General features: G+C 33.1%; 1 protein-coding gene across 5 annotated transcripts in view; it reads left to right on the top strand.

Annotated features, from left to right (window-relative positions):
- LOC135207996 (serine-arginine protein 55-like) overlaps window positions 1-15601 on the top strand; it is a 332296-nt gene extending 316695 nt beyond the window's left edge. For 4 of the 5 annotated variants that reach the window (XM_064240086.1, XM_064240084.1, XM_064240081.1 and 1 more), the window contains 2 exons: window positions 13583-13675; window positions 14092-15601. In XM_064240086.1, the coding sequence (XP_064096156.1) occupies window positions 13583-13675; window positions 14092-14188 (190 nt within the window). In that variant the 3' untranslated portion in view covers window positions 14189-15601. The remainder of the gene's footprint in view (window positions 1-13582; window positions 13676-14091) is intronic. The other variant, XM_064240085.1, reaches the window with a different exon arrangement.
- Window positions 15602-16087: the final 486 nt, after the last annotated feature.

Genomic DNA, 16087 nt, shown 5'->3' with positions numbered 1-16087 from the left:
ATTTTATAGACTTTTTTATTCAGCTTGTAAGAATTTTGCCTCTCGTAGAAGATATTCAGTTTTATTCAGTTTCAACTATTTTTATGACCCAAGAGCAGATTGTAGAACATTTTTTTTTTTTTTTTTTTTTTTTTTTTTTTTAGTGCCTCAGTGGTGAGGTTGATAATGGTGTTTGCGTTCCACCTCGGTGGTCGCGGGTTCGATTCTCGGCCATTCCATTGAGGAGTGAGAGATGTGTATTTCTTGTGATAGAAGTTCACTCTCGACCTGGTTCAGAAGTCACGTAAAGCCGTTGGTCCCGTTGCTGAATAACCACTGGTTCCATGCAACATAAAAGCACCATACAAACAAACAAACAACTCTTTTTAAGAATATCTTACTTACCAGTTTCCACACCACAACAAAACCCTTTAAAATTTAGTCTAATTTTTCATCTCAAATACTCGCATAACATGTGATCTCGCATATTGTGCAACCCCCAAGGTTTCACCCTCAAAAAATGATTTTATCACGTATCTCACATATGTGGGTTAAATTTACGAGACCAAAATTTAACAATAGGCCAACCTCTTTTCCTCATCTTTATCTATTCCATTTTTTGTTAGGCTAACCCCTTTTCCTCCATCTCTTAATCTATCCCATCTTCTAGTTAAGTTTAAAAAAAGTAAAAGAGAATGCAAAAAGTATCGGTAGTAATGATATACAGCAGTACCTCAGGATATGAAATTAATCCGTTCCGAAGTGGCCATCGTAACCTGATTTTTTCGTATCTTGAACCACATTTTACATGTAAAAATCCTAATTCATTCCAAGCCCTACAAAAACCCCAGTAAATTTTATAATAAAGCTAAATTGACCAATAAACAATGAAATGCAACAATTTGGATCATTCAATACCTAACCTAACTGGGATTACCTGTAAATAAAGTTTATTAGTGTACAGGGTACAAGAAATACTGTACGTACATGTAAGTAGTAAAATGTGGAACCTTACCGTTTAAGTGAGGCGATCTTCGAAAGTGGTGACAGAGGAGGACAAATGGCAGAAAACATGAATACCTAACTTTACGAAATATATTAAAAAATGGTAGAAAACATTAACGCTAAACTTTACAAAACACATTAACAAAGGGCAGAAAACATTAACACTTAACTTTACAAAAAACTTAAAATTAAATTTTTTATTTTTTTATTTTTACATTTTTTTTTTACTTTTTATACGTTGTTGTTTTTTTTTTTTTTTTTTTTTTTTTTTTTTTTTTTTTTTTTTTTTTTTTTTTTTTTTTTTTTTTTTTTTTTTTTTTACAAAATTTCAATTTCTTCACCACCGAATGGATGCCAGTCCGTTTACGGAATTTATCAAACCACCCCCAAGAAGCCTTGAAGTCTGGGGTTGCTGTCGATGTCCCTTCTCCGTCTTTGGCCTGGGCAATCAGATCACCGAAAATAGCGCTGGCCTTCTGGCAGATTGCCGTCTCGGTTATCGTATCGCCAGTGATTTCTTTGTCTTCAATCCATAGAAGAAGCAGCCTCTCCATCTCTTCGTGCACGTGGCTCCTCATGTTGGACAAAATAGTCACGCCCTTGGAAGGTGTAGCTGCTTTGATGGCTTCCTTCTGCTTAAGAATGGTGCCTATCGTCGATGGATTTCGGCCATATCCCTTAGCGATCACACTCAACCGCATGCCAGCTTCATACTTTTTAATGATCTCCATTTTTGTCTCCATAGAAAGCATCCTCTTTCCGTGAACTTCAGCAAATTTCTTGGGACTCATGACTTTACATAATTAAGTTGTGTACTAATTAAGTTCTCACACAACACGATAAAGTACAAAGCGAAATCACTAACACAAATTTACGCTAAAAAACAAAATTGTATATGTGAACGAACGAATTCCGCATGCGTACGATAACGATACTGCTACCAAATAGCCAAATGACGCCTTTACGTAGAGCACGACGGGATAGATGCTGACCAATAGGAGAGCAGGATCTTACGGCAGTGACTAGCATCAGGAACCAATGTGAGAGCGGGAGGATGGTGGCGAGTCTACTCAGTTGGCAGCGCGCAAGTTTTAAAATTGTTCTTGGTGGTGCGGGCAAATCTCGGGATTTTACAGTAACACCCTTTTGTAACCTGAATTATTTTCATATGCAGAGGCTAAAAAATCTTTGTATTTGCTTTCGTAACTTGAATTTTTCGTAAGTTGGGACTTTCGTATGTCGAGGTTCCACTACTTGGTTGGAAAATGCATACAGCCAGAAACAGCTGATTTGCTGTGAACAATCAGTCCGCTAAAAACAGCCTTTTTGCTTGCATTTCAACCATCGTACAATAGTAAAAAATTACCGTAGTTATATTACAAATGACGTTATGAGAATAGGACTGATATATTTTTAAGTTACAGGTAGTAGTCGACTTCCTACTGCAATTCTTTACGAACCACCAGTCATAAATTGATTTGGACGTAAGTCGGCCCATGTTAATTTACCGTAAGAATATTATACTATCATAGCCTACACTACACAGCATACTTATACAAATATGGCATACTAATTATTAATTTCAGCTAATTCTTTAGGTTCAATGCACATTGGCTTATGATGATTCAGTACAAAGAGAAATTGAAAAACATTTAGTAAGTTAGCCTCGCCTATACGATGATGATGATATTTTGGTACATATATCGTATACAGTAGCCTAGCCTTCAGTATACTGTATACTACATATACGATATAATTTGGTAATTTATTAACCCTTAAACGCCGAGTGGACGTATTTTACGTCGACATTTTTTGTCTCTTGGGTGCCGACTGGACGTATTTTACATCGACATACAAAAGTTTTTTTAAAAATTCGCGGAAAAATACTTATAGGCCTACCAGCCGAAAACTCTTGAATAATCACGCGCCTTGGGGGATGCTGGGAGTTCACGGATCAAGGTGTTGTGTTGTTTACAATCGCTACGTAGGCGCGCAAGCGCGAATTTCTTTTGTGCCGCACTAAAAAGTATCGGTGACACATCTCTGAAATTATTTTGTCACTGACATAATTTTTGTACCATTTTAAATTAGCCGTTACATGGAGTATTATATATGAAAATGTGTGCATTTTTATGTAGAATACAACAATAAAATACTCATGATTGTAGCTTTTATCAGTTTTGAGATATTTTCATATAAATAATGATAAGTGCCAAAATTTCAACCATCGGTCAACTTTGACTCTACCGAAATGGTCGAAAAACTCAATTGTAAGCTAAAACTCTTATATTAGTAATATTCAATCATTTTCCTTCATTTTGCAACTAATTGGAAGTCTCTAGCACAATATTTTGATTTATGGTGAATTTATGAAAAAACTTTTTCCTTACGTCCGCGCGGTAACTGTTCCGAAAAAAATCATACATGCAATTGTGGTAATGTTTGCGCCATTTTAGAATTAGCCGTTACATAAAGTTTTATATTTGGAAATGTGTGCATTTTCATGCACAATACAACTAAAAACAACCCATGGTTGTAGCTTTTATCAGTTTTGAAATATTTTCATATAAAAAATGATGTGACAAATTTTCAACCTTCGGTCAACTTTGACTCTACCGAAATGGGCGAAAAACGCAATTGTAAGCTAAAACTCTTATATTCTAGTAATATTCCATCATTTACCTTCATTTTGCAACAAATTGGAAGTCTCTAGCACAATATTTCGATTTATGGTGAATTTATGAAAAAAATAACATTTTCTTTACGTCCGCGCGGTAACTTCTGAAAAAATCATACGTGCGATTGTGGTAATGTTTGCACCATTTAAAATTAGCCGTTACATAATGTTTTATATATGAAAATGTGCACAATTTTATGTAGAATACAACCAAAAATAATTAAAGGTTATAGCTTTTCTCTTTCGAAATATTTGCATATAAATCACGATAGAAAAAAAACCACGTTCTGTCAACTTTGACTCTACCGAAATGGTCGAAAAACGCAATTGTAAGCTAAAACTCTTACAGTCTAGTAATATTCAATCATTTTTCTTCATCTTGAAACAAATTCGAAGTCTCTAGCACAATATTTAGATTTATGGTGAATTTAAAATAAACTTTCCTTCCCTCCGCGCGCGGATTCTCCGCCACAAATCTCCGAAATGCATACGTCACATTCTCGCAATATTTGCTCCGTTTCATATTAGGCATTTCATAGAGTTTTATATATGAAAATGTGCGCAATTTCATGTAGAATAAAACAAAAAATATTTGAAGGTTGTAGCTTTTCTAATTTCCAAAATAATTGCATATAAAAAAATATATAAAAATTCGACATTCAGTCAACTTTAACTCGTCATATATGGTTGAAAACTGCAATTGTAAGCTAATACTCTTACAGTATAGTAATATTCAATTATTCGTCTTCATTTTGAAAGAAATTGGAAGTCTCTAGGACAATATTTAGATTTTTGGTGAATTTTTGAAAAAAACATTTGTTTACGTCTGCGCGTTACGAATTCATGCATTATTTTTTTATAATATTTTCTCTGTGTTGCTTTTATCGTTTTATAACGTGTTATATACCAAAATTATCGCAATTTAGTGTACATTACAACAAAAAAAAGTTAACTCTTTACCTTTAACTGTTTTGCGCATAGCGCGATTTGAATACAATTATATATGAAATTTTGTTTTCGCGCTATCATATATCGCATTATTTATATATGATAATGATATTTTTTTCAGGCAGTGACAAAAAAAGAAGCCAAAAATGAACTCTTAATCTTGAAAACTAAGCACGCTGTGATTTAAAAAAAAAAAAATATTTTTTCCGCTTCCGCACTCACTCCAAGACTGCCTCGGCACACGGAAGACGATTTTTAATATACCTCTTTGGCGTTTAAGGGTTAATAAAAGCTAATTTTGGAGTTTCAATGCATTCTGACTGACATATTAGTAGAGAGAGAAAAAAAAAATTGGACACGAAACTGGAATCGGATTCGGACCGACATCGGCATACCTAATTGAACGATGTCAGGCTGCTGAGGGCTACGTATATATTTACGAAATAAATACACAATGAATATGCATCTTTTCTGATTTTTTTTTAAAAGTTATACATTACAGTATCCAATAATATTGTATGTATTCTCATTATTGTATCATAAAATACTAACAAAGCAGTCAGTGTTTTGGTTTGGAAATCAGCTGATAGCGAATACGAGTTTATTTCTCCGTATTTAACTCATTTCGGAGCAAATTGCCTTTCTTCTAGTTAGTGTAAAATATCTAGATACTCTACTTATATGAGACAAGGTAATTTGTCATTATATGACGTGTTTTTAATTCGAAATATGAATTTAATGTCTCGTGAACTAGTTTTTTTTTTTTTCGTTAAGACTGCATTGTGGGCATGTTTATTGTTTAAAAATATTACGTGATTCAGTTTGCTATTTTCGTTTCATTTCATTGTACATAGTACGAACTTTACCGTTACGTTACTTATATTTTATCAGCGTGAAAACAACAGTAAAATGTGTTATTTCAAGACCTGAAGTTTTGATTAAAATAATTTTCTCAGTTTTATCAACGGTTGTGATTGATGGCATAAGTTTACTGGAGTTAATCCTTGTTGCCGATGCACGATAATAGTATTATAGCCTTACTCTCTATGGATAAAAGATCGGCAAGGGCAAATACTGCTAAATTTAATCTAAGTTTTAGCTGAAGTTAAGGAAAAATGTTGATACTCTAACCACTATTATCGTGCATCGGCAACGTGGATGAAACTTTAGCAAACTTTGGTATAGTACCATTTAGTTGACCGTAAACAAAATTTGAGAGAAACTTGTTTTAATCACAACTATTGGGCATGAAAAGAACACATTTTACTGTTTTCACTCCAATAAAATATAAATATGTAGAGCTCATAGTATTCTGATGAGATAGTGAAAATATTGAACGGAATGTTGATTTTTGTGTATGCAATAAACATACCCTCAGCGCCATCTACTAACAAAAAAAAATAACTAAATTTCGTTCACAAACAGTACATTTTCTTGTGATATTTCCACTTGAAAACACTGTATTACGTAAAATAACCTTGTCTCATATAGAGTATCTTGAGATTCATTTGCGCTAACTAGAGGCAAGAAAGTCGCTCTGATTTGGGTTCAACACAGCAAAACAAACCTGATTGCTATGTTTTTATTTTATAATACAAACAAATAGTAATATGAAAATACATATTATTGGATGCAGTGAAATAAAACAAAACTTTAAAATATCCATGGAAAAGAGGCATATCTATTATGTTTGTATTTTATTATATGATACTAATATATGATTATTGCATACTCGAATTTTATATCTTATTTAAGATGTGACCCTGTTAAAATTACCTACAAAATTAGGACTTCAAAAGTCGCACGATAAGCGAATATATACGGTAAGTAAGATCTGACGTTAAAGCCAACCTTTTTGTTCAGCCTTGTTAAGAAAGCTAACTCTCCAGTCTTAATATATTATTTGATAGCAATGAATGAATTCTCTGCAATTGCCGTTTTTGAAATATGGATATTATAGTTCTGTCATGCTTGTATACCTCTAAACTGAGAAATGCGTCAATATAGTTTCACAACAGTCAGTGTTTTGGTTATCTTGACAAAAATGCTAATCTTCAGAATTTAATACAAAACTTTACCATCACATTTGTAATTACCTCGTTCATGTATCATCAAAATATTTTTTCTCTCTCTGTTATTGTGTTGTAAACCATCAAAGTTATGTGGCATTTTAGCCGATAATTAAGATTTTCAGTAGTACCACAGGTAATGGGTCTGCCAGCTGTGACTCATGGGTTGGGGAGGGAGTAGGGTGTAACAGGCCTGTTATTGGGCCCAGTAGAGGGAAGCATATTTTTACTTCATACACTCCTTGTGATGCTATTATGTTTTAGCCTATTTTTGACAAATAGTGCTGTAAATTGCCCATTTTATGGCTCTAGACAAACCGATTGCCATTAACCAAGTCTGCCGGTAAATTTTTTTATCTATCCATATAGGAACTATTATTGTAAAGTAGGTTAAAATTATATATCATACTTACAAAGTGAGTAAAAATAATGCAATCTCCTAGTCTTTTGCAAATGTGTTATATAATAGCTATAACAAAGAAAATACTTTGATTTTTAACTTACTTAAATTACATAAAAAAGCAATTATTGTAATTGTTATGTAAAAAAATCTCCTGAGTGTTGAAGTTTTATATAAATAAACCTAGTAACTAATTTGAATAACTTTACATAAATGCATGACTTGGCGGTTATTTGAGATCAGTCAGATTCATTACATAGGTTTTTATTTTATTTTATTTGTGATTTTGATTTTGGTTTTTCATAAGCAGCTGTGTAACATACCAAAACCCCTACCACTGCCACCTATCGCAAGAATATACTAAAGATATAGTAAAGAATATAGACATTACATAAAGTATTTCTTTCTTTATTATCAAAATAGAGCTTTAGACATACTCAATATAAAATAAACACTTAATTATGATGGTAGCTCACACTGCTTATGTTCATTGCCGTTTATTTTAAACAGCCACTTATCAGATATTTGAAAGAAAAACAAAAATATTTGGGATTGTTACCATAATTTACACTATGCAACAGCACACTGACGTATATTTTGGGAGTTGCCGCGTCTTATTTCCCTATTTGAACAGTATTTTATATTGTGATTTTGGGTATGTATATAAGTAGAGCCTCAGTTCTCGACGATAATTCGTTCCAGAAGGAGCGTCGAAAATCGATTATTTCGAGAACTGAATCAAGTTTTCCCATAAGAAATAACTGAAAATGGATAAATCCGTTCTTGACCATCAGTTATTACCCTAACCTTGCCTTTTTATACAATACATTACATGTAAATTACAACTAAATAAGTTAAAAGTTAAATAAATATCATGTTAAACGTATATTTATAATTTTAAATGTATAATATACAGTATAAAAGAAAACTAACCTAGCTTATGTCCAACCGATTGTTGACCAAGCGCCATAGGCTACCTAGGTAAATAGTAAGTAGAACGTAGTGCAGTGGGTAGGCATAAAACGTGTTGCTAACATAATAAAAACATTGAAAAGCAAGTCTAATTATTACAGTAAATTAATAAACTATTAAAATTAAACCCAATTCATATTTATAAAAAAACTTGCAAAAATTTGCCTACAGTAAGTCGGCATTTAAGGATGTAAACAAACCATAGCGCAGCCCTGGTGGTTTATATTGGGACTATGGTAGTAAACAAACCATATCTCGCTATAAGCCTAGAAACGTTTACATTCGATATTAATTTATGGTAAATCTTTTACGGAGTCGACTGCAAACTGTATACAAAATCGCTTGAAAATTATCTTTCAGTAAATGTAATGTTATGATACTAACAATTTTGTTTCATAAATGTCCTTATAAAAAAGGTGCATCTTTTACGGCAAATTATCCAATATCAGGGCTGGTTTCAAGCTTATTGGACTTTGACAATTATTATGGTACTGCATGGTACATATATACGTACGTATAAGTAAAAGAATCTTCTTAATGTCTTTAATTACTATACCATTATGTACCAGCATCTCTTGAGTTTAATATCAAGCTAACCTCTCTTTATTTTTTTTTTTATTTATTTATTTTTTTTTTTTAACTTTTTTTAAGAGGATGCTTGATAAACGAAGCATACAGATTGCGTTCGTTACCCGTGCGCCACGGGCATTGCACATGTAAACTGTGTCACTACCAGACCTCATACGTAAACATTGACGTCTTTTTACAGTAGACATAAAATAATAGTCTTAATTTCTATAATTATTCTATACCATAGTGGCTTCTCTGATTAAGCTAAGGCTAACCTCCTCTTTACCAGCAAGCTTAACAAAGATTAAGATTGCATTCGCTACCGAACGGCACACGTTACGTATGTGACAGTGGTTTCACTACCAAATTTCACACGTAAACAATGACGTATTTTTACAGTAGATATAAAAGAATCTACTTAATTTCTATAATTAATGTATACCGTAGCGGATTCTGAGTTAACCTAAGGCTAAGCTCTTCTTTACCGGCTTAAAAAGCTTAGATTGCGTTGCTACCGAACCGAACATGTTACGTATGTAACTGGTTTCACTACCAAATCTTACACGTAAACATTGACGTATTACAGTACGACATCAAAGATTCTTTAATTTAATAATACTACGCACTTAATGGCATAGTGGCTTCTCTGATATAAGCTATGACTAACTTCTTCTTTACCGGCAAGCTTAACAAAGCTTAAAGATTGCATTCGCTACCGAACCGCACATGTAACCTACGTATGTAACATTGCCTTCACTCCAAACCTAACACTTAAATACGTATTGCATTTGCTACTGAAACGCGCGCCTCAAGTGTGAGCGTGCTTTAGAATATTACGCTTGAAAAAAAATCAAGCAAGGGTGCTTGATTAAATCTCTTTTTTTCGCTCATCACTTTCATGCAGAGGAGAGGATAGACGAAACTTAAGGTTTATTTTGGAGTTGGAAATAATGGAAACATTTTGAAGAAGGAAAACGCGAGATGCCATGTAAACACTTTTCCATTATTTCAGAGATTAACAATAGCAAAAGGTTTTAATAGATAGCCAGTAGTAATGTTGGGACCCATGATGAATCAAAAGGTAACTGCGTATAGAGTTGATACCACCGAAAAAGCAAACAAAATGCAAGCAAGGTGTACAAGACACGACACATGTAGCTGTGTATGAAATTGAGGAATTTTCTGCATTTTATTTAAAATTTTAGTGAAAATACATTCTAAAATTGTACTAGAACCCTAAGTGTGAAAGAAATTATGCTAAGCTCCAATTCTTGGGTCAAATTATGCTAAAAAACATGAAATTATGCTACATTTGGTAGCACTGGATGACGCCAACTAGCGGCGGCTGGCGGAAACAGTTTTGTTTACAAACATCATATGGTCAGGGGTCGGAAACTGGTTTTTTGGTTGAAAACAGATACAAAGTTTATTGGAAATTTAGTGGCGAAATCCGATTATGTCGAGTTCTATTATGCTGTTATATGTTTTTGTATTGTGTATATTTCTAATGTATTAATATAAAACAAATTTTGACTGAAAAGAACTATTTCACTATTTTTCCCTTTGCAAACAAAAAGTAAATTTAGTCTATGGGAAATTTTTATATTACTTCATATACATAAATATATATGATGAGTAAAATAAAATTCTAAACATTAAAACTTATACCAGACAATTTTATCATGAAAAAATAATGTAAGTTGGGTAATGACATGAGGGAATTTGTGAGAAGAGATAGAAAATGGCACTCTGAAGAGGCTTACAGCAGTCTACCATACAGCCACTCTAGAGGCTTGTAGCAGTTCTCGAGTTAAGGGAATGTCTTATCCCTTATACATATGTTATGTATTACTAATACTGAGAGAGAGAGATAGAGAGGAGGGTTGGAACCAAGGTATAAATGGGTCAGGAAACAGCTGTTTTGCAATTTTGAGGGATTTTACGTTACCATAAGTATGTTAGTGTACCTTTGTATATCTGTTTTGCATTTGTTCAAAAATAAAAATTATAATTTAATTAATATATTTATTTTAGTAAAAAATTATTTTCCTGGTTCTTTTGATAGTCTGCGTAATCAGCTCATTCTGAGCATGTAATCGTCACAAATGGTGGGACAGTCATTTCTTTTTATAATTGTGATGGTATATTAATGCATATAAGAATGCAGTATAAATGGGTTGTGTAAGTGAAATAAGAATTTCATTACCATTACATTTATCTTCAATACATACCGCTGTAATAGCCTGTTTGACTTTTGCAAAATGATTCTGTGAGTTCACACATAACCAACACATTTTCATCTTGTGTATAGAAATACATCTATGATAAAATCCGAGTGGATCATCCGTGTTTGTCTGGCCTGAATGGGGGTGGGGCAGGTATAGGATCAGAAGGGTAGGGGAGACATGACACATTGAGCCGCTTCCTGTAAGCCTGTTTGTCCACCCTGGGTGGGGTAGGGGAGGGGAGGGGATTGGGAGGGTAAGGGAGACATGACACATCCAACCTCCTCTTGCAAACCTGTATGTCTACCCCAGGTGACGTTAGTGCAGCAGATAAGTAGAAAAATAATTCATTTTGTGATGCAAGCATTTTAACCCCCTCTTTTGAAAAATCTTGGTGTCCACACATAATTGCAATATGGCCACCACTTTTCATGATGGCCGCTAGTTGTTTTGATATCTGACTCTTTGAGTAAGTTATTGTTGAAATAAGTACATTAATCAGTATTCAGATAATGTCTTCCTGGGTAGAAGAGTTAATTGAAGATATAACCAGAAGTATTCTTACTGTATTTACCATTGTGATAAAAATGCATACAAAATGGCTACCATGAAACATTTTGCTTGATTACTCTGCAACTAAGAATGATAAGAAACACAACATTTTTATCTATGCCTACATTTATGAGGCCAGAGAGTCTGTTTCTAGCATTTATATTGGGCTATTATCAATGTTATATCTTGGAAAGGGACCCCATAATGCTACTGAAAAGTTCAAGCACAAGACTGTAGAGTATGATAAAGTATCTTACCTATGTTCGAGCAGTCTCAGTATGTATGTATATATATATATATATATATATATATATATATATATATATATATATATATATATATATATATTTATGTATATATATATTATATATAGTTTATATATATATATATATATATATATAGTATATAATATATAGTATATAATATATATATATATATATCATTATGGGTATATATAGATATATATATATATATATATATATATCTATATATATATATATCTATATATATATAATATTATTTATATATATATAGATATGTATGTAGTATGTATGTATAAAGCCTGAAATGAATGCAAGATTTTAAAGATGCATTGTGTCACCCTTTAGTGTGATGAAATTCTCTTTCAGATGTATCTGAAGCATCATCTACAATATTATAGTTAAACCTCACATCATGATTACACACCACATTTGCAGCTACACAAAGCTGTGCATGTTAGCCCCAGTCTTTAGCATTTTCACCTGCCATGTTAGCCAGACATGCAGCCACATTTTGTAAGCTGATCACAACTCTTTGCAATGGGGGATTTGACTGTCCAGAAGACTTTCCAGTCTTTGCCAGTCTTGTTCCAACCCCAGTCAGCTGGACTCTGCCTCTGGCTTGTGTAGAATTGCCTGACCCCATACACAGCCTGCTTGATATGCTGAATGTTTGGTGTGTAGAAACAGAGCTGCTGTTGTTGGAGGGATGGCTTCATATGGTCGCTGATTTCTGGCAGATAAGTCAAGCCTGGCCTCATCTACATTGTCAACAGTGCTTGAGCTATCATACATGAGGACCATAAATTTCTCCAGAATATTCAAATCACCATCTTTGATGGTTGGTGGGTACTTGCTGAGTTTGGAAAAAACTGGAGTGGGCTCTGGAAAAATGTCCCATGTCTGCAATGCTGTTTTCTTGCCTTTAAGTCTTAAGGCTGAGACTGCATTACAACCTGTAAATGCATGGATGAATGGTATGCCTTTGGCCTTCTCTTGACCAACATTGTTGTACAGCTTGTGAATGCCAATCTGTCTAATTACTCTTTCCATGGCCAAATGCAAACCATAGCTGCTGCAGGCCCATGTTTTGCAGAGTTGGGAACACTCTCGAGCCAATGACTAGAAAGTTTGTCATTGGATTTGACCATGATTGGTTTGCTCGCCTGCATGCTTCAGTGTCATGACTCATTTAATGCTGTTTAGCATACTTTTTCTGTGGTTCACTACCTTCAGCTGTAGATCATCACAGTCTTGCATAATCAAGTTTTGCATTATTAAACATGACCCTACACCTCATGGGGTATTTTGACATGTTTTGCTGCAGTGTTGCCTCTTGCTGCTGCCTTCTTGCAGCCTTGCTGGATCAAGGTTAAGCAACTTTTCACCAATCTCCTGGAACAATGGAAATCTTTATGTACCCATACACCTGGTAGTATACTTAAAAACAAAAAAGGAGGAGTCTGTGGAGGATGTTTCTAATATTAAGGCATTTTATAGAATAAGTATTTTGGATCATCATAGAATACTGAAGTTGGGATGATCATTTTATAAATATTTCTAGAGTTTTGGATGTTTCAAGTGGAAATTTCAAGATTGTTATAAAAAAGATATTTTTTCTTAGATGTATAGAGAAGATGAAACTAGCTTGCTTGGATTACTTAATAGGTTTGCCATTTCATAAAAAAAACTTATGACATCTTGAGGAATTGGTGCTAATAATTGTGCATGGAGTACAGGTATGAACTGTAGAATGCAAATAGAATAGTACATTGGGCTATGAATTTTAACTAATATTTCCACTTACAGTATGTCAAAAGCATCATTTTTTGAGGTTTGTCTTTTATTTGAAAATTTTATTTTTTTATTTGGCATTTCATTGAATTTATTACTAATAAAATGCATGATTTGTGTGAAATTGACAGAGAAAAACGTGAGAAGAAGTCTCATTCTAAATCAAGATCTAGATCCAGATCTCCTCGTTCTCGATCCCAGTCTAAGGAAAAGTCTAAGTCAAGGTAAGTTGTTGTTACATGTTAATTATTATTTTTTTTATTTGCCTCAGTGATTTGTTTCCCCCCAATTTTAGTTGTAATGGCAGCTATTTTGAGGTTTAGAATGGGTGTTTATATTGTTATTAGGAGTCTGGTATCCTTTATGTAAGTTAAGTATTGTACCATATCTGAATTTGGTTTAATAGGTACATGTACTTCTCTATTTGAAGAATGTTACCTGTTGATTTCCAGTTACTAGAAAGTCTCTGTTGGTTTTCAATATCTTTCCTAAAAGCTGAAAATTTGTTTTAAAAAATAATGTATCTCTTATGTTGAACATTTGTTTATAAAAAAGAAGGTATCTGGCATACAGTTAGGGTATGATCTGTACTTGAATAACAAAGCATTAGTTATCCTCTACTTTACTTTCTCTTCTTTAGGTCCCACTCAAGGAGCCGTAGCAGGTCACCAGACAGGGAGAAAAGCTACAGCAGATCCCGTTCACGAACTCCGAATGGGGATGCTGAAGACAATTAGTTTAGTAGGATTATATGTCTTTGATCAATAGGTATAGGTAGAAAAAGAAATAAGAAAATAAAATCATGATTCAGTATAAAGTTATTTTAATGTAGGAATTCAGTAGCATTAAGTGGTTGAGAAGGTTCTCACATTTTGGAAGGGCATCTTTCATTTGTTAATTATGTTGCTGTGGGTTGTGCTTAAGTACAGGGGTTTTGTTTGCTGAAGGTTGTGCTGTTTATTAATGAAGGGCATTTAATATTTACTTTGAATATATATTGGGATGTAACAAAAGCTTCGGGCATTATTATCCCTCCATTTTATTTGAGAAGCCTAGGCACTGATGACTAATTTTATCATGAGAAGTCAAGGTTGCAAATGTGGAATAAATTCCTGTTATGTCATTTTTTAGTATTCCAAAATTAAAATGCCATATTGGTGATGAACCTTAATAAAATGTTGTAGAAGTAGATGAGCTTTCAAGATTGTAGAACAATGTTTTCAAGGAAAAGTTTATGCTTTTACCTACTTACTTTGGTCATTGATTATATAACGAACAGATTACCCAGAATAGTTAAGGCTAAAGTATGTTAGTTGTAAATACTTTAGGCCTCTAACTCAAAAAATTTAGTTTTAATAGTTTTGTGAACCTTAGGTTCGTTAATGCATTTTGTGGATATCTGATACTGTACACATTAATATGGCTTAAAGACACACATTTAGAAATAACAGGCTTTTTGCAGGTTTTCTTTTTGGAATTTGTGTATAAATGTGGTTACATTAATTGCTGCACACAGTTCTTTATACTGGATACCATGTTGTTTATATTGGTACAAATGAAGTAGCTTTTTTGTCCAATCATTTATCAGTCATGTTTTTGTAATGTTAAGAGAATACATCACATAGCTTTTGTCCAAGTTTAACTACCCTTAGTTAGTTGCCAAAATGACAAAATGATTGTTTTTTGCTGTAGTATTGAAGCATGATTGAACATCATTTTGAGGTGGAGGTGTGCTGTTTGTTGAACATTTAATAAAAAAACAAAAAGGGAAAAAAAAGGTGTGATAAATGGTCGAGAGTCTATTTTCATTCATGATTGAAGTGTACAGCTGGAAGTTGGATAGTGTGTGATTTTCAGATAACCAAATAAGCATGTGTATATTGTATTCTTTATACTCTTGTTTATATAGACTAATGCTCTTGTTTATATAGACTGATGGGCCTCTTTTATTGTAATTTGTAAGGTAGTCGACTTTTGTCTCGAGGAAACTAGGAACTACATTTCAATATGATTTTGTAAAGGCTGTTTGCCTCTTCACAACTATCATTATTACTACAGAATGAAAGTTTCACAATTTGACTGTCTGGGTGGGTAATGTTGATATTTTTTTCTTGAAATTTTTGTCACAGTAATAAATGGTTCATGGAGAATGTATGTTATTTATTCATCATTTTGTAATGATGTGAGCCTCTTACTATTATTATTATTAATGTCTCCTATCAAGAAACAAAACATTCAGAATTGATGTACTTATGATGTACTTGGAAACTAGGAATAAAGAATATATACTTGGTACACACCTCTATACTTAAATTGTAATTTGATGCTGAATAGAGTTTAGACAATCACTTGTTTTTTTATCTAAAGGATTTTTTTTTTATAAATTATGTTTTATTATTATACAGATAATTATCTTTTCTGCACCTCTAACTTGTGCCTTTCTGACCACAACTCAAGGAAAGTAATGTTTACTTGCAAGTGTTGTAGCCGGACAACAGATACCCATTTGCCGCTGTTTTCCTGTGTACTAAATGACAAACTTTTTTCTGTTTATGAAAGGTAGTATTTAGTTTAATATCTGAAAAAAATTTTACTGCAAATTCTTTAGCATTTTAGCCTTGGATTATATTTTATAC

This window comes from Macrobrachium nipponense, chromosome 34 (assembly GCF_015104395.2).
Source record: "Macrobrachium nipponense isolate FS-2020 chromosome 34, ASM1510439v2, whole genome shotgun sequence".
Lineage (NCBI taxonomy): Eukaryota > Metazoa > Arthropoda > Malacostraca > Decapoda > Palaemonidae > Macrobrachium > Macrobrachium nipponense.
Note: the sequence above shows the minus strand (reverse complement) of the source record. Positions and strands in the feature narration are given on the sequence as shown.